Raw genomic sequence first — 16,343 nt, 5'->3', positions numbered from 1 at the left:
CCCCGCCCGGGGCTCCGGCCTGCGCCCGCCGGCGGGGGACAGGAACCGGCCGCGCCGATCCCGCTTCATCGCCGCCGCCCAGGGCCCGCTGCGGGCGCCTCCCGCCTCGGCGCTGGGGCTGGCGGGGTCGCGGCGGGGCACTGCGCCCCCTGGCGGCCCGGAGGAGCCGAGCGCAGCCGAACCTCCCTCCCGTCCCTCCCACGCGCGGGGCTGTCCCAGCCCGGGCTCCGCCTCAGCCACCCCACGCGTGTCACGGCCGCGCGCCCCCACCTGGCTGCATTTGGGAGCTGATTTCTGCCGCCCCGAGGGCTAGAGATTTCTGCCAATGAGACCGTGGATTCTGCAGAACTGGAGTGTGCCACGCTAGCCCCACGCAGGCTGATGCCACCCGTGGGCCAGGGGTTTGAACTGGCTTATGCTACAGCTGGGGAGCGCCCAGAGCGTGCTGGGCTCGGTCTGGCCTTTCTTTCACTCCGAGAGCTAATCATTCCCTCCCCGCAGCCGGCTGTCGTGTCCTGCGTGGAGGGGCCTTCCCCTGAGCCCGCCTTCTCCGCTGTACAGCCCCTTCCTTCCGGGGTATTAGCTACAGCGCCGGGCCCCCGGCCTCCCTTCAGGCTGGAAAGGTGGCCAGCTTTACCCACCTGTCTCCATCCCAGGCCAGACCCCTGACCGGGCCCCCGCGGGGTCTGTCCACGCCCTGAGGCAGGGACCAGCTCCACTCGTTTGCCTGAGGTGCCCAACGCACTTCTGCAAAGAACCAAAGGAGGGGGGTGGATTTAACCATATTTTTTCGGACGGTCTTTGAACTAACAAAAAGCATTATGGGCTGGTGTGTAGGCACTGGGGCTGCTCGGGAGATCCGGGTTCTTGTCCTGGCTCTGCTGCAGACTCGTGATCTTGGGCGAGTCCTTCCACGGATCTGTGCCTCAGTTTCCCCTCTTGCACAACGGGGCTCAAGATAGGTCACTCCCCTATGGGACGGAGGAGGGCTGCACGGATAAGCCCAGTGGTGTCTGTGAGGTGCTCGGACACGGCCGCACGGCTCTCTGCACGGTGCAGCCTGCGAAGATGGCTCCCCGGGGGAGCCAGAGCAACCAGGGAAAGCGGGGGGCCGGGTCCCCGAGGGGCCAGCCCTGGCACAGCTCAGACCGGCACGGTTCGGCTCCAGCCCGGCCGCTCCGAGCTAGCTGCCCGCAGAGGTGCCCGGCGCTGCACGAATCAGCCCGGCCGCCACGAGCCCCCCACCCGGCCGGGTGGAGACGTCACTGAGCATGCGCAGTAGCAGCATGGTCGCTGCTTGCGGCTGCGGCTCAGCCCCTGCCCCGGCCCGGTGGGCTCCGAGCGCGGAGGGGCCCGGCCCGGCCCCGGCCCGCCATGGCCGCCGGCGGGGACGGGGCGGCGAAGCCGCTGCAAACCGCCATGAAGCTGGCGGCCGGGGCGATCGAGCTGGACACCGGGAACCGGCCGTGGGTGAGCGGGGCCGGGCGGCGCGTCCCGTGTCCCGTGCGTGGGCCCCGCTGTGCCCCGCGTGGGAGGGGCCTTGTGCCCAGCGCTGGCACGCAGCTGGGGGCGGCCTCGCGTGTTCGTGGGGCGTCGCTGGGCCACGTCCCCCGTCTCCCCCGTGTCCAGGCTGGAGGCGGGGCTGTGTCGGGCCGGGGCTCGGGGCCAGCCGCCCCTGTTGCCCGGGACGGGGCCCACGACACAGCGGGGTTCTTCCCATCAGGGATTGCACGGGGGGGCTGGGCTGGGCTTTCCCTTCCGCGCCTGGGCCTGGTTGTGTTGGCAGCGCCGGGTGGGGCAGGGCCACAGGCTCCTACAACAGCCCCTAGCTGGTGACCCCTCTCTAGGTGGGGGGTGCGTCCAGCCCAGGGCTCCCACAGTCCACTGCCTTAAGAGTCTTGGGCTCTTAGGTGTTACCGCCCTACCAATGTTACACAATGACTTCACCCTAAGGCAGAGCAACCAGGGCACTCCTTCGCTCCAGCCCGAGATCAAGGCAATCCTGTGGGAGGCATGGTCTGGGGCCTGCCACCCCTCTCCCCACGCCCAGCTCCAGCCCTGCACAGGGCCCTGCGCACTCGCTGTACAGGGGGTGCGGATGGATGACAGGATAGGATGCTGGACTCAAGTTGGAACCACATTGTGGTGGTTCTTCCAGATCCCACACCACACAGAGCCTTCCAGATTGGGGGGGAGGGAAGGGGGGCTGGGAGCCTCCCGCACTGGGGGACAGTTTCTCCAGAAGGAATTGGAAGGCCTTTTCAACACTCATTATCCAAGGCCCCCATACGAACCTGCTGCAGGGACTGCATCTCAGCATCTTTCTGGTGCCTGCTGCAGGATGCGGTGTGCTCCTAGTGCCTGGTGCAAGAAGTGACCACGCGAGGGTCTCTAGGAGCCTGGGGGGGAACGAATCCTTAGATTCCCCAGTGCTGGTGCTGTACAGAACCCTGCGAGACCAAGGTGAGGAGACTCACCACCTCCCCCAGTCTATCTCCCAAAAGAGGCCCCCCGGAGCGCTCTCTGATGTGCTTCAGCTGGGAGTTCGGCTGCAGAGTGGGTCAGGGCTGCAGGTTCTGTGGCTCTGATTTCTGGGTGAACGGGTGGGCGGATGGTGCTGGGTAAAGGTGAACCAGCTGCTCCTGAGCCCCCCGCTTCTCTGTTCCTTCTGGTTGATAGGAGGCCTACGTGGAGTACCTGAAGAGCATCAGCTACATTTCCCAGGCCCTGCTGGAGGAAGCAGCAGCAGCGAAAGGTACAAAACAGCTTCGCATTGTTTTCTCCCATCCTCTGAAGGGTGGGTCACCTCCTAGTTACCTCCCTGGACGCACTCGCCTGATATTTGGGGGGAGCCTCCAGAGATTAAAAGTTGTAATGCCGCGAGAACCCCCAGCCTGGGATTCTGCCTCAGCAGGGGTGGGGCTCTGTGGCTTAACCCGCAATTGAAATCTTTGCTCCTTAGGGGTTATTTTGATTGTTTAATTACTGTAAAAGTGAGCTGTGTGAGGAGTGCTGTACGACTCACTAATGAAATACAGCTCTCTGGCACCGAGTAGCCGTCTCCACGCTCCAGTCCCAGCTACCCTCATTCCTCCAGCCACCTGGAAGGTGGCAGGGATTGTGTGGGGGTGGGCAGCGGATGATGTACAGTCACATACCTGGCGGTGTTGCTCTCCACCCACATGCACGCAGGAGATCCCTTGGTGGAAGGGAACTGCCGACCCTGAAGATTCCCACTAGCAGGCAGTGTCTAGCAAAAATTTCCAGCAGTAACCACCAGACTTACCACTTCCATGGTGTCAAGTATCAGGGGTTAGCCGTGTTAGTCTGCATCTACAAAAACAACAAGGAGTCTGGTGGCACCTTAAAGACTAACAGATTTATTTGGGCATAAGCTTTTGTGGGTAAAAACCTCACTTCTTCAGATGCATAGAGTGAAAGTTACAGATGCAGGCATTATATACTGACACATGGAGAGCAGGGAGTTACTTTGCAAGTGTAGAACCAGTGTTGACAGGGCCAATTCAATCAGGGTGGATGTAGTCCACTTCCACTTTTCACTTCCATGGTGAAAAGCAGACGCTGGACTGCTTTTCCCTCACTCTCTGGAGGCTTCACAGCCCTGAAACATTCGTTTTCCTTCATGGCCTGGTGCCTGTCCCCTGGGCCCGCTGCGCAGTTGTGGGCTTTCAGACTGGCCCTGTGTAGTGCACCATCTGACTGCATGCATGTGCCAAGGACTAAAGGAACAAGGAACTACTTCACATTGTTGGCTGCCTCTGTGCTGGAAGTACGGATAACCGTATTCATCCTTCACGTAGCCGCAGTCTGAGCGAGTGGATCAGCAAATCCAATAGAACCCCAGAGTTATGAACCCCTCGGGGATGGAAACTGTCCGTAACTCTGAAATGTTTGTAACTCTGAACAAAACATTGTGGTGGTTCTTCCAAAAATGTACAACTGAACCTTGACTTAATACAGCTTTGAAATGTTACTAGGCAGAAGAAAAAGGCTGCATTTAAATGAAACAGGCACAGAAACAGTTTCCTTACCCTGTCAAAATCTTTTTTTAAACTTTCCCTTTATTTTTAGTAGTTTCGGTTGAACACCGTACTGTTCTGTACAGTGTTTGCTTTTATTTGCCTCTGCTGACTGCATACTTCCGGTTCAAAGTGCAGAGTGCGGCTGACCAGTCATTTCATAACTCCGAGGTTCTATTGCACCCTCCGAGTCTGTCAGCAGAGCACCTGGGGCACTCTGCAGCCAGGAAAGAAAGGGTGCGGCCTCCCTGGATGCCTCCTGCAGTTTGTTGGACCCAGAATCCTCTGGGGTCCTGTTAGGCGGCGTTGGTGAGGACTGCTGGAGGCTGCACCACGTCCGGTGGAGGGGCCCAGCTTGGAAAGTCTCTTGTCTTAGAAGGCCCTGGAGAAAGGCAGGCTGCAGTGCTCAGGGAACGCTTCCTCTTGAAGCATGGCCCTGTGTCCCGGCTGGCCAAGGAGGAGGGTGGGGTACAGAACAAGCTGTCCCTGCCCGTTGGTTATAACACAAAGCAGCCCGCCGGGAAAGCGGTGCCAGTTGGAGGCCTGGCTGGGTCAACCCCCACCCCCCAGCACCTTCCTGTCTGGGAAAGGACACCCAGTGACCCCGCCTCTTGCCTGTGCCAGGTGGGAGCGACGCCGTGACGCCTGACACCCCAAAGATGCTGAAGCTTGCCGAGCAGTGCTTGGAGCGAGCCAAGTCCAGCGCCGCCGTGCTCGGTGAGTTGCCCCCGGCCGCAGGGTGCAGACGGGACACGACCTGCTGGGCTGAGCTCTGGGGAAAGAGGATGCTTTGAGGCACAAAGCGCTTCTCGCCTCTGGGAGCTGGGGCCTCTCTCCGGCAGACACACACCTTGTTGCAGAGCCACGCACCGAGCATGAATGGGAGGCAGCAGGCCAGGGCCGCCCGCGGAAAGTGCGTGGCTCTGCTGAGGTCAGGGGAGTGGCAGCAGGAGGAGGCTGAACTTTATCTGTAGGGGCGGGAGGGAGGGGGTGGGTTTCATTGATTTTCCCCCCTCCCCGCACAGCAGGAGCTGGGAGCCTTTGGAGGCAGAGTCCCCAGGGAGGGGAGACTGGTGCTGGCTTCCCTAGCAGGAATGCAGCATTGCCTGCTTCCCTCGCCTCTGGTGCTGAGACCCGGGAGGCATCAGGGCAGCAAATCCCCGCCAGTGTCTTGTTCAGGTGCCCATTGTGGAGGCCTGTAGGTGCACAAAGGGGCTGGGGCTGGCTTGCCTGGCCCTGCTGCTCCAAGGCACCCAGCAGCCCCAGGTTTCCCTGCCAGCCTTCACTGCTTGTAGTAACTTCTAAACAAAACACTTGCTTTGACCCACGTCTTCCCCCAACCCCAGGGAATGTGAAGCCAGCGGCCCACGAGAGGGGCCCCAGCCCTGCTCCCATCTCTAGGCACCGCAGGGTCTTCTCAGATGAGGGGGGGAAGCTGTCTCCCTTCCTCCCCCCGGAGATCTTCCAGAAACTGCAGATCACCAAAGCTCAGGGCACTAAAAAGTAAGTGAGGTGGAGCTGGGGCATGTGGGGTGGAGTCTCCCCAGCCTTCCAGGGGCTGCAGGCTGGGGGTGCTGCGTATGAGGCGAAGAACCATCCCCTCCCAATGCAACCATGTGCCATAGTGCCGGCTTGGGCCAAGTAGGGAGGATCCCTCCTCTCCACTCGCTGTGCTCCTGCTTCGGGCTGGCAGATGGCGGCTGGCCAAGGGGATAGATGCTGCCTGCCAAGACCTCTGGAAGCTTCGGGCCGTGCCCGGGACTTCCCTGCAGAGCTCTGGGCTCCCCCAGTTTTGTGTCTTGCCTCCAAGGAGGATCTGGGTGCTGGGCCTCTAGCAGCCCCCTCAGACGTCAGCCCTTTGGCCAAGGCTCCCAAACGTTCAGGCCTGAGGCAGCTTGGCAGGGGGAGTTCTCTGGTCCAGGCCATTCTGCCCACGGTGAGTCACCTGATTCCAGCTGCCCGCGTGAAGCTTGGCTGTGACGCTGAGGGGCAGGACCTAGGGCGCGGGGTCGGGAGATGGGGTGTCGCTCCGTGAGCCCCTCCTGCCAGGGGAGTAGTTTCCTCCCTGGCGGAAGAGAACATGGAGGTTCCCGGTGTGGGGTGCTGCTGTGCCAGGCGAGGAAGGGAAGAATTGTGTGGCCTTTGAGCCTGTCCAGGTTGGGCCAGAACATGGGTGAAGAGAGATCCAGGATTGTCTCTTGCTGCAGCCTCTTGATCTGGGCAGGACTGATCCAGGCCTCACGCTCACTGCGGGGCCAGCCCTCGCCGGGGCGTCCTTCCTCTCCCAGGGTAACTTCGCAGCTCTTGTGCCCTCACAGGGAGCTCACCCCGCTGGAGGAGGCATCGCTGCAGAACCAGAAGCTGAGAGCTGCATACGAGGCCCGGGTGGCACGGCTGAACCCCAGCCAGGCTGTGCAGAAGACTTCCCTGGCAAGTGGAGACCCCCGGCGCGGGCAAGGAGTGGGGGGGGAGGCTGGAGCCCAGCCAGGCTGCACAGGAGGCCTCCCAGCGTGAAGCATGGGACGGGCAGTCTCTTCACGGCACATCCTCTGTGCTTTCCCCAGGGGCTTCCCCTGAGTGGAATGGGTACAAATGCCAGCCGGAGGCTCTGTGAGAGCGGAGTGCTGGGCCCAGGTCGCTGGTCCCTGCTGCCTGGAAGCCAGGCTCCTCCGGCTGGGGCATCGGGAGAGCCACGTTTAACAACAGGGGCTGCTGGGTCAGGCTTAGCTGCGGGAGGGTGGGCGTGAGCTGCTGGATAGCACAGCTGGGATGGCCACTCCTGTTCCTCATAGAAACCGGGCTCCCCAGTGTGGGGATGGCCCAGGGGGTTCCCCTGGCACCTACAGCACCCTGCTGTCGGGGGGGTTGGGGGCGGGATCATGGACCAGCGGAACCCAGACATAATGGGGGGTAAAACCAGAGGATGTTCTCCCCCCTCCCCTCCCCTCCCCCGGCCTGCTTTGGAATAGCCTGCAGTTGCTGCTGCCTCAGAGCATTCTGGGTAGTGACATGTAAATGAGCTTGGTTTCCAAGTCACTGCCACAGCCCCTGGGAGCTGAAGAGGGGCCTGCCCCGCCAGCTGCGTGGCCCTTGGCCCTGTGCTTTAGGAGTGCCACCACCGGGTGCTCTCATTTGCATGTCCTTACCCAGAGTGCCCTGCAACCCCCGGCCGTCCCCGAGCTGCGTTGGGCTCTGGGAGCATGTGGAGAAGCTTGGGCGTTTCTGGGGTGCAGCCGGTTCCTTTCCGAGCACGCTGCCCGCCAGGGATGGCCCGGCCCGTGCGCTGCCCCAGCACTCTGACGTTCCGATGAGGTAGAGGTCGCAGCGGGCTTGTGGGAATGCCAACGAGGCCTGTCTCTGCTTTGCAGACGCTGTCCCTCCAGCGGCAGATGATGGAGAACCTGGTGATTGCCAAAGCCCGGGAGGAGACGGTATCCTTCCCATCCTGCCCTGGCAGGGCTCCCCAAGCACAGAGCCATGGGGCTATTTTATTGTCCTGTATCCAGAACGGTGGGGGGCAGGGGCACAGGCTCACCCTCTCTTCCAGGGGAGAGTTGGGTTAGTGGGCCTAGAGCGTTTGCTGCCTGGGGGCCAGGGGGAGGAGAAATTCAGCTCCTGGCACAGAGGGTCACCACCTAGTCTGAATCCCAGGGGAAAGGCCGGGAGATGGCACCTCTTAGACGTAACAACAGCAGCACTAATGCCATAGAGACAGCTGCTGCCACCAGTGCATCGACTCTGCTTGTGTCTCCTGCCCAGCCTCCCCAGAGCAGGGGGCTGCTGCTCCCCCACCCCAGCGCGTACCGAGAGGCACAGGCCCCTCAGCCCCCACACCGGGCGCCTGGTTCAAATACCCTCCTGGCCCATTGGAACGCAGGCCCTTGGTGAAAGGGAAGTCAGGCGAACAGCGGCTCAAGCTTTCCTGTTAAGCAGGGCGGGGGTGTCCGCAGCGTGTCCCAGCCAGGGCTGCTCTAAAGGGGAGGAGGGGGCCCCTCTCAGCCCTGTCACTGAGACACAGCCATGCCCCCTCCCCCCCCGCTCCATGCAGGGCTGCGCTGGGGTGTCAGTGGGCCCCTGGCCCTGCCTCGTGGGGCTGCGGGTTCTGCCAGGTGCTGAGTTTGCTTTGATTGCCTCTGCGCACGCTCTCTGTTGAGCCCCCGGCCAGAGGTGTGTGCCTCTGAAGCTGGCTGGGCCGAGCTGCGGCCGGTAGGTGCATGGCCCTGGCTGGCTGGGTGGAGACACAACTGTGGAGCCTTGACTCGGCTTGCCCCAGCTTCAGAGGAAGATGGAGGAGCGCAGGCTGCGGCTGCAGGAAGCTGCCAACAGGTGAGCAAGGCCAGGGCTTGGGGAAGGGCCCCTTGTCCGGGGGCCTTTCCAGGGCGGGAGCCCCAGCTGTGGTGGGTGAGGAAAGGAAACAGCAAAGCTTCTGTTGGTTAAATGACCCCCCGCAGTGGGGAGAACTCCCGCTCCCCTCGGCCGGCGCCGGGGACTCGAGGAGGAAAGGCTGCTTGTTTGTGGCAGTGCTGGAGAGAGGGATTATGGGTGTGCTCATTTGCATGTCATTACCCCCCATGCTCGCCCATCTTGTAGCTCGCTCCAGGGGGAACAGGGTTCTGGGAGCGCCGGGAGAGGGGTGTGGGTGTGAGTCCGCGGGGCTGTCGTCGGTGTCCTTCCGAACCAGCAGCTTCTCCAGCCCTGGTCTCCCGGCCTGTCTCGTTTGGCTTCCAACTAGTGCCAACTGCTACTGTGCCCTACAACGAGCAGAGCTGAGTCAGAGACGCTACTGGGTGTGCCCGCACCCCCCCCACACACACACACACACTTGTGCCTGCCCCATCCCAGCTCCAATGGAGGCACCCATACAGCTAAAGTACTCTGGCATGGCAGCGTATGCTGGCGCTCAGGTTCGATCCCAAACTTATGGCCTGTTTGCAACATGCCGCCTGTGACGTCCCAGGGCCCCTTTCCCTTCCTCTCTGAGCGCTGCTCAGGGCCCAGCCTTCAGGTGCAGGGTGTTGCAATGCAGCTCTGCGGGTGAGCAGCCCCGTTTCCAGACACCTGTTCCCATTTGGCTGGGTTATTGCATCGCGGCCGGAGCTGGCTGGGCTCTCGAGGGGTCTGCTCTGGGTATTGCTAGAGTTGGTGCCCTGCAGTCTGCCCTCCTGCCCATCTGGGTGGCACCCAGCCCTGGCTCCAGACAGAAAGGCAGCAGCGGGTCTCACCCTGCCCTGTGGTCTCTCTTGGGCAGGAGGTTCTCCAGCAGCATCGCCCTCACCCCCGAGGAGCAGGAGCAGAGGGCGCTCTATGCTGCCATTCTGGAGTACGAGCAGGACCATGTGAGTACCAGTGCGGCAGCGCCCTGGGAAGTGACTCTGGCTGGAGCGTTCAGGAGCCAGCTGGACCCTGAAGTCTGGGAGGCATTCCCCAGCGCGCAGCCCTCGATGCCTGCCTGCTGCCCCACCAGCCGTCTGCCCTGGGTCAGCCGGAAGGGGACGGAGCTGGGAGCCAGGCTGTGGTGGGGGTGACAGAAAGTGCCCAGCCCTGATGCAGGCGTTCTGGTCTCTGTGGCGATGGCGGCAGGAGAGGAGTGGTGCTGCTGCTTGGCTCCAGCAGTCGAGAGGGCACAGGCCCCCCTGCTGTGTGACTGCGTCTGGGCAGCAGTGCCCCTCTGGCCAGGCCGTGGCTCGGGAACCAGGAGGGGCCGCGGGTTGGGAGTGCTGGGAGCTTTGCTGGGTGGGAGGGGTCACTTATCTTTTGGGGTGGCCTTGTCCAGGGCTCCCCCGGTGGGAGCCTCAGCTGCTCTCTGCTGCTGTCCCCCCCAGGAGTGGCCGAGGCTCTGGAAAGCCAAGCTGAAGAAGAACCCGACAGATCTCGCTCTGGTGTCCGGCCTCATCTCCCACCTCCTCAGGTAGCAGCTAGAAGGAGAGCTGACACGGGCCGAAGGGCCGCTCCCCTCCCCCGGCCGGGGCTCTGCGCTGGGGGGTGCCGGGTGGCTGAGAACGCGCCGTGTCCTGCCGAGTTGCTCCTTGGCTCTCCCGGCCCCAGGCAGAGGGGGCGGCTGCCCAGACAGTGACAGGAGGGGCTTGCCTGGGAGTGCAGCGCGCTTGGCCACCGAAATGTGCCCTGCCCCCGGAGGGAGGTGCGGTGGGATCCCGATGAGGCTCCTAACCCTGGCATGGTGCTGTGCTCCCCGCCACGTGGGTCTGCAGCTCCCGTTGTCCTGGCAGCCAGGCGACTGCAGATCCTCATGGGCCAACCCCTAGCACACCCCAGGGAACGCTTGGCTCCTCTCCCCTCCCTGCAGTGAGCATCTGCCCTTTGCTTCTAGCTTCCCCGAGCACCCCATTGCCCAGCTGTTGAAGACGCTCCAGCATGTGATCTACAGCAGGCTCTACCCCATCGTGAGCCAGAACCTTGCTGACCTCAGCACTGCTTCCAGGACCTCCAGGGGCTTCTCCTCCCTCTCGCTGGATGCTGAGGGACTGCTGACCCCAGCGCCTGGGGGCCGGAGACTCAGGTCCTCCCAGAGCCTGTACTGCATGGCCTCCGTCCAGGAGAACAAGGTGAACTTGCGACACAGCCTGTCCACGACGCCCCTGAGCGAGGACCTGGGGACAGAGAGCAGCCCGCAGGACGAGGCGCCTGCCCGCCTGGCCGACAGAGAGAGCTCCTTTGAGGACCTGGAACGGTTCCTGGCAGCGCCCGAGAGCTGGCCCACTGGCCCCCCAGCGGAGCCCCTGGCCCCAGCTGAGAAGAAGGCCTCTCTGCGGGAGCAGCTGAAAGCCATCGTGAAGGACATTCACAACTCAGTGGGTGAGGGGCGTGTGGGGAGAGGTGTGAGCGGTGGGCCCACGGGACAGTCACATGGGGTCTGGGTATTCGAGTCAGAGACACGGGGTCCCGCGGATTGTTCCCTCCAGGGCTTTGTCCAGGGAGAGGGAGGGTAATGCCACAGCCATGAAGATAGCCCAAAGTGCCGGCCCCGTTCACCCCTCAGTTACCCAGCGTGTCCTCCCGGTCAGTGCAGACCCACCGCCCATAGACCTAACGGCCCGTGCCGTGTCCCAGCATGCAACACACTGTCCTGCTCCACGCTTTTAGCAGCTTGGACGGGGCTGGAGCCTGTCGGGAGGGTGAGGACGTGGCCTGCCGGTGCCGGGCAGAGTCTCCTTTGGAAGCTCCATGGAGGCCAGAGGGCAGCATGGGCTGCCCGGGCCTTCAGCTGTGGGGCGAAGCTCCCTGCGCTTCCCCGCATGGGGGTCGGAGGTGGCCCAGCGAGTGAGGCAGTTGTGCGAGGCTCTCCTGGCGTTTCTGGCACCTGCGGTGGTGGGCTCCTGGGAGCCGTGGCCGTCGTGCTGGTAGGACTGGGGGCTCCGCCGTGACGCGTCTGCTTCCTGCTCACCTGCCCCTGCCAGTCCCAGGCCGGGTTGTTGCAGGCTCCGGGCTCTATCCCGGGCAGGCAAGTGGCACAGCGTTGCTCGTCCGTAATGAACACATGCAGACGCACCGTGCGTTGCCGGGCCCCGCCCCGCTCTCATTGTCAGCGCCTTCGGGAGATGCTTGTCTAAGGGCCTGGCAGTGCTTCGAGAGCCTGACCCAGCGTGCTGCCTGTAACACTTCCTCCCCAGACAGGCTGCTCTCCCTGACCCTGCTGGCTTTCGAGGGCCTGAACACCGCCTCCTCCAAGGACCAGTGCCTGGCGCGCATTGAGGAAGCCTTCTTCTCGCCTCTCTGGGCTCCCCTGCTGGCCGTCTACAGGTACCGCGCTCTTCCGCCCCTCCAGCCTGGCCCAGGCTGCGCCGGCGTGGGATGGGAAGGAATGCTGCACTCCAGGGGACTCGAGGCGCAAGGCTTTACCCGCCTGGGAGGTTCTCCTGGGGAGAGCCCAGTTCTCCAGACCGAATTCTCGGGGTGTGTGGCGCTAGTGTGACGCTCCGTGTGCGGAGCCGTGGAAAGGCCAGTGGTGGCTCTGGTGGGGCTGCTGATCCCTTTCCCACAGACAGTGTCAGGTGCTGTGGGGAGCAGGCGGCCGGGCCGTGGGGTTTGAACCCGTCCACATGTCTCTGTGCTTCAGCGTGGAGCACGGTGGGTGGGGCCCGTTGCTCCTGTATTAAAGGTCAGGGTGGCTGCAACATCTCCCCTCCTGGTGTGAATTCGGAGCAGCCCGCAGGGCAGCCCTTGGCTGGGCAGAGGTCAGATGCGCCTGGGTTTCTAGCCCAGGCCTGTTAATCCCTGGCTCCTGTGTGAGTGGAGCAGTCAGCGTGGGTGTGGCCTCCGCTGCTGGCCCCAGTGCAGGCAGTGCCATTGTGGGGCCTGGCTGGTGTGGGGCGGCACCATAGAACCCAGCCCGTAGGCTCCCCAGCCCCGTGGGAGGGATTTGGCAGGACTCCGGGAAGACAGCGCCCTGCCGTGCATTCCACCTCCTCTCTGCTCTGCACCCTGCAGGAGGGTCTACCAGGCCCGGGAGGTGGCCCTGTCCAGGAGCATGGAGCGCCACAGGAACATGCCCCCTTCGGAACTAGGAGTCTCCGCTAACCTCTTCCCCCAGGGCAGCAAAGGCCATGCAGCAGGTTCCTACCCCTACAGCACGGCGGTGCAGGAGCTGGGGCTGATCCTGCTGGAGAGCTGCCCGCAGAGGAAGCTGGAGTGCATTGGTGAGGCTTGCTCTTCCTCTGGGGTGCAGGCAGCGGCACCCCAGGAACCTGGCTCATTTGGTTTGTTTTTTATAAACTTGTCAGTTGATTTTTCAGGAGTTGGGTCTGTGTAGAGCAGGAGAGCCCCGGACACCTGGGGTCTGTTCTCTGCTCTGCCACCAATTTCCTCTGTGACCTTGGGCAAAATAATGTCCCTAGTACGTGCCTCGGTTTCCCCCACAAGACCCTTCAATGGAAGGAAGCACTAGAGAATGAAAGAGCCACTGTGATTTACTTGTTTCTGCTCTTCTCCCTGGTGAGGGGGCGCCGCTGTATGAGAACTGCTTTCAGCCCCATGACTTGGGATCTTAGTCAGAGGCTTGGTAGGGTCACACGCCGCCTGTCGCAAGAGCAGAGATCTCCTGTCCTCACCCCCTCCCTTAGCTGGCTCATCTCAACCGTCTGTCTTTACTTTGTGCATCTGTGTTCTCTTTTTGCACCGTTAACGTCCAGCAGTTTGAGCTTCTCTACCCGAGGCAGCCGTAGGCTATGAATGCAGCTCTTTGAGTCCTGCGGGCGCTAGGCAGCAAAGCTCTGCTCAGTTCCTCTCTGTGCCTCTCCCTGATGCTCCCTTCGCCGGGAGGCCGCGCTCCAAGCCAGGATCACGATACAAAATCTGCCTGCCAGGAATCGACCAGTGAGGAGTCTGGCTGGCCTGGCTTTGCGTTGGGCAGCCAGCGGCTTTAAACCCTTCCTAGGCCTTCTCTTCGTCTGGCGTTTTGCAGCCATCCCTGGTTGGCACTAGCACCAGTTCACAGGGAGCCAGCAGGAGGCACAGAGGGAGACTGACTTGCCCAGGGTGGCAGTCGGGAATAGAACCTGGGAGCCCTATCCCCCGGTCCCCTTCTCTAACCACCTGTCTAGAGGTCCCACGCTGCTTGCTGGGAGGAGCAGAGAGCTGTTTGGTTACACGATGTCGGCTGCTCCTCATTTCTGTCTGCAAATCCACTCTCAAAGAAACCAGAAACACGTGGACTCCTTCCCTAGTGGTGTCCCCTGTGGCAGCAATGGCTGGAGTTGCCACAGGGATGGTAGAGAGGAAGGACGGGTGGCCCTGTGGTTTGGACACTAGCCTGTCACTTGGGAGACCTGAGTTCAGTTCCTTGCTCTGCCACAGATTCCCTGATGGACCTTGGGCATGTCACTTAGCCTCCCTGGTGCTCAGCTCCACATCTGTGCCATGGGGATAATGGCACGGGGCAGGGAGGGTAAATCCGTTCGAGGTTGTCAGGTGCTCAGATGCTGGGGCCATCGAAGTACTTCGGAGAGTCAGGGAATGAGCTGTGATGGCGAACGGGCCAGCCTGCGTGGTGGGGAGCAGGAGGAGAGGTGACCGTGAGACAATCTGTTTGGAGACGTGGGTGCTCGAGGCCCCGTACAGTAGCCATCCCCTCTTAAGCAGGGGTGGGAAGAGATGTGGGCTGCTAATCATCGATCCCTGGTGCAAATACAAAGGGTCTGGTCTGGGCCCCAGCATGGCCCGAGAGAGCCAGCCCCACCTCCCGCTGCAGTGCGAGCCCCCCTCCCCTGTGCACGTTGTCACTAACGCTCTGTGGTTTGCGACTTGCAGTGCGAGCCCTTCGTGTGATCTGCGAGTGCGCCGAGGAGTACTGTGCTGCCCACGAGAGCCGGCCCCAGCCCGCGTCCGCGGCCATGTGAGTACACGAGGGGACACACACCAGAGATGGACGCATGGTGGCAGGGCATTGAGCCTAGCTGGAGGGGAAGACCAGGAGGGGGGAGGGCGGTAGAAACTAGCATCAGTGGAGAAGACTTGGGGAGCAGCTGAGGCACTTGAGCACCCCCAGTCCAAGCCCCAGAGCTCTGTGCACCCCCAGGGCTGGAGGAGCATGGTGGGTTCACACCAGACATTCCCCCAACAAGTGAGGAGCCCAGGTCCCTGCCTGCAGGACATTGCTCTTGACGAGCTGCTTTGGGGGTGTTACTCTCTTCTGGGCTGCCCCCTTGCTGCCAGGCTCACCGGATCCCATGGTGGGGTTCCCTGGGGCTCAGCCTTGTCTCTGGGCCGCACGGGGACAGCTCTGGGTGAAGTCAGATCCTGCCCGTCAGCCAGGCGTCCGTGGGCTAACTGTAACTGTAGCATGGCTGGGCCTTGACGGATAGCTTCCGACAGCGCCTCCCGCCCCACGCGGCTTCTCCTGCTGAGCCTGGGAAGAGCTCGGTCTGCGGCACAGAATCGCTGGGCCAGGGCTGGCAATTAGTGAGCTTCCAATCTGTCACTTGGACTTAGCCAGCCAGCGGGAGACGGGGAGTGAGAGCAGGGAGCTGACGTCCCGCAGGCTGGGGCAAGCGGCTCGCTCCGGCGGCAGCTGGGGGGCGAGGGGGGGCGCGCCAGGCCTGTCAAAGGCATTACAGCGGAAGGAGGGAGACAGGCCTGTGTCTCAGCTGCCTTGTTCGAGAGGGGCGGGGGCGGGGAGAGGCAGCGATAGCAGCAGCTTCTGCGCAGAGTTTGGACTGGGACATTTCAAACAAAGGTGCAAACTCCCCATAAAGTGGGGGGGGGGGGGCAAGGAACGCCAGGCCGAGGTGCCCGGCTGCGAGGGGCTGCAGCCAGGAGACTCCCTGACACTCACTGCCGGGCTGTTTTCCCTCCTTAGCTCGCTGGTCGTGTAAAATGTGTCGCTCTCAGCAGCTGCCCTGCTGCAGCTCGGCCCGGCTGGTCCTGCTCAGCGCCGCGCCCCCCCTGCTTCCTCTGCCCGTCCCCAGCCCGTGGTTCCTGTTCAGCTCCTCTGGCCAGGCTGTGTTACAGTTGTGTGCTGCCCTCGGAAAGCTGGCAACCTGCTGGTGTGTGGCACAGATCACCCTGCCCACGAGGGCTCTGTCCCTTTCTGCTCCCCGCTGTGGGAGCCGCAGAGGTTCTCCAGGCCAGCCCACCGCGCTGAGGCAGGGCCACATGTCCCTAGACCTTCCCAGACAGGTGGTTGTCCAACCTGTGCTTAAAAACCTGGCCCTCCAGTTTCAGTGGGGAGAGGAGAAGGCAGCTTCCCAGCCCCCGGGCTGCACACAACCCAGGGCCCTCTGGGGCGAGGCACCCCATGGCAGAGTCCCCGGAGCAGAGCGGGCTCCTGGCGGTGCTGGTTGGCGGGGGACAGTCTCCTGCCATGGGGTATCCCAGAATGCATTTACACCTCCGCCCCTGAGACGGCTGGATGGAACCCTTGGGGTCCGGGGCTGGGGGACCTGGAAGCTGAGCAGAACGGATGTTCAGACACGGCCCTTGGGAGCCCCTGAGGCTGGGCCGAACGGCCGTGACTCGCTGTAACTGGAAGGGGCCCGCGGCCTCCCCCGCTTCTGGAAGTAGCAGAAGTGAGCGCCGGGCCAGGCCTGGCTCTCGGCCGCACTGGGCTGGGGACCGTACAGCTGGGCGAGGCAGTGGGGAGCTCTGCAAACCAGCCAGGTGTGAGTGCCCTGAGCCCCCCCCAGCCCAAGGCTCCCGTCCAAGCCCTTGTGGCCGAGCTCCGTCCTTTCCCAGTGTAGCCTGTAGGTGGCGCCCTCCTGCTTCACGTTGCAGCTTCTGTCCCGTCCCCCCCCTTCGCATGTGGCGACGCCCTTTCCGCTGGGCTGTGGTTGCGGGAGCCCCGGGCAGCTG

The 16,343-nt window shown here is 62.9% G+C and overlaps 1 protein-coding gene across 2 annotated transcripts in view; it reads left to right on the top strand.

Moving 5' to 3' along the window:
- The first annotated feature begins 1,287 nt into the window (after window positions 1-1,287).
- The window catches only part of LOC113405027 (VPS9 domain-containing protein 1-like), a 21,964-nt gene continuing 6,908 nt past the window's right edge, over window positions 1,288-16,343 (top strand). Inside the window, exons 1-13 of one of the 2 annotated variants that reach the window (XM_026663710.2) lie at window positions 1,288-1,470; window positions 2,680-2,755; window positions 4,665-4,757; window positions 5,387-5,543; window positions 6,359-6,470; window positions 7,409-7,471; window positions 8,314-8,366; window positions 9,289-9,376; window positions 9,863-9,948; window positions 10,369-10,853; window positions 11,669-11,798; window positions 12,486-12,694; window positions 14,304-14,388. In XM_026663710.2, the coding sequence (XP_026519495.1) occupies window positions 1,375-1,470; window positions 2,680-2,755; window positions 4,665-4,757; window positions 5,387-5,543; window positions 6,359-6,470; window positions 7,409-7,471; window positions 8,314-8,366; window positions 9,289-9,376; window positions 9,863-9,948; window positions 10,369-10,853; window positions 11,669-11,798; window positions 12,486-12,694; window positions 14,304-14,388 (1,733 nt within the window). In that variant the 5' untranslated portion in view covers window positions 1,288-1,374. Of the gene's footprint in view, window positions 1,471-2,318; window positions 2,464-2,679; window positions 2,756-4,664; window positions 4,758-5,386; window positions 5,544-6,358; window positions 6,471-7,408; window positions 7,472-8,313; window positions 8,367-9,288; window positions 9,377-9,862; window positions 9,949-10,368; window positions 10,854-11,668; window positions 11,799-12,485; window positions 12,695-14,303; window positions 14,389-16,343 lie in introns of those variants that run through there. The other variant, XM_026663712.2, reaches the window with a different exon arrangement.

Source organism: Terrapene carolina, unplaced genomic scaffold (genome assembly GCF_002925995.2).
Source record: "Terrapene carolina triunguis isolate 2854851 unplaced genomic scaffold, T_m_triunguis-2.0 Scaffold33911, whole genome shotgun sequence".
Taxonomy (NCBI): Eukaryota; Metazoa; Chordata; order Testudines; family Emydidae; genus Terrapene; species Terrapene triunguis.
Note: the sequence above shows the minus strand (reverse complement) of the source record. Positions and strands in the feature narration are given on the sequence as shown.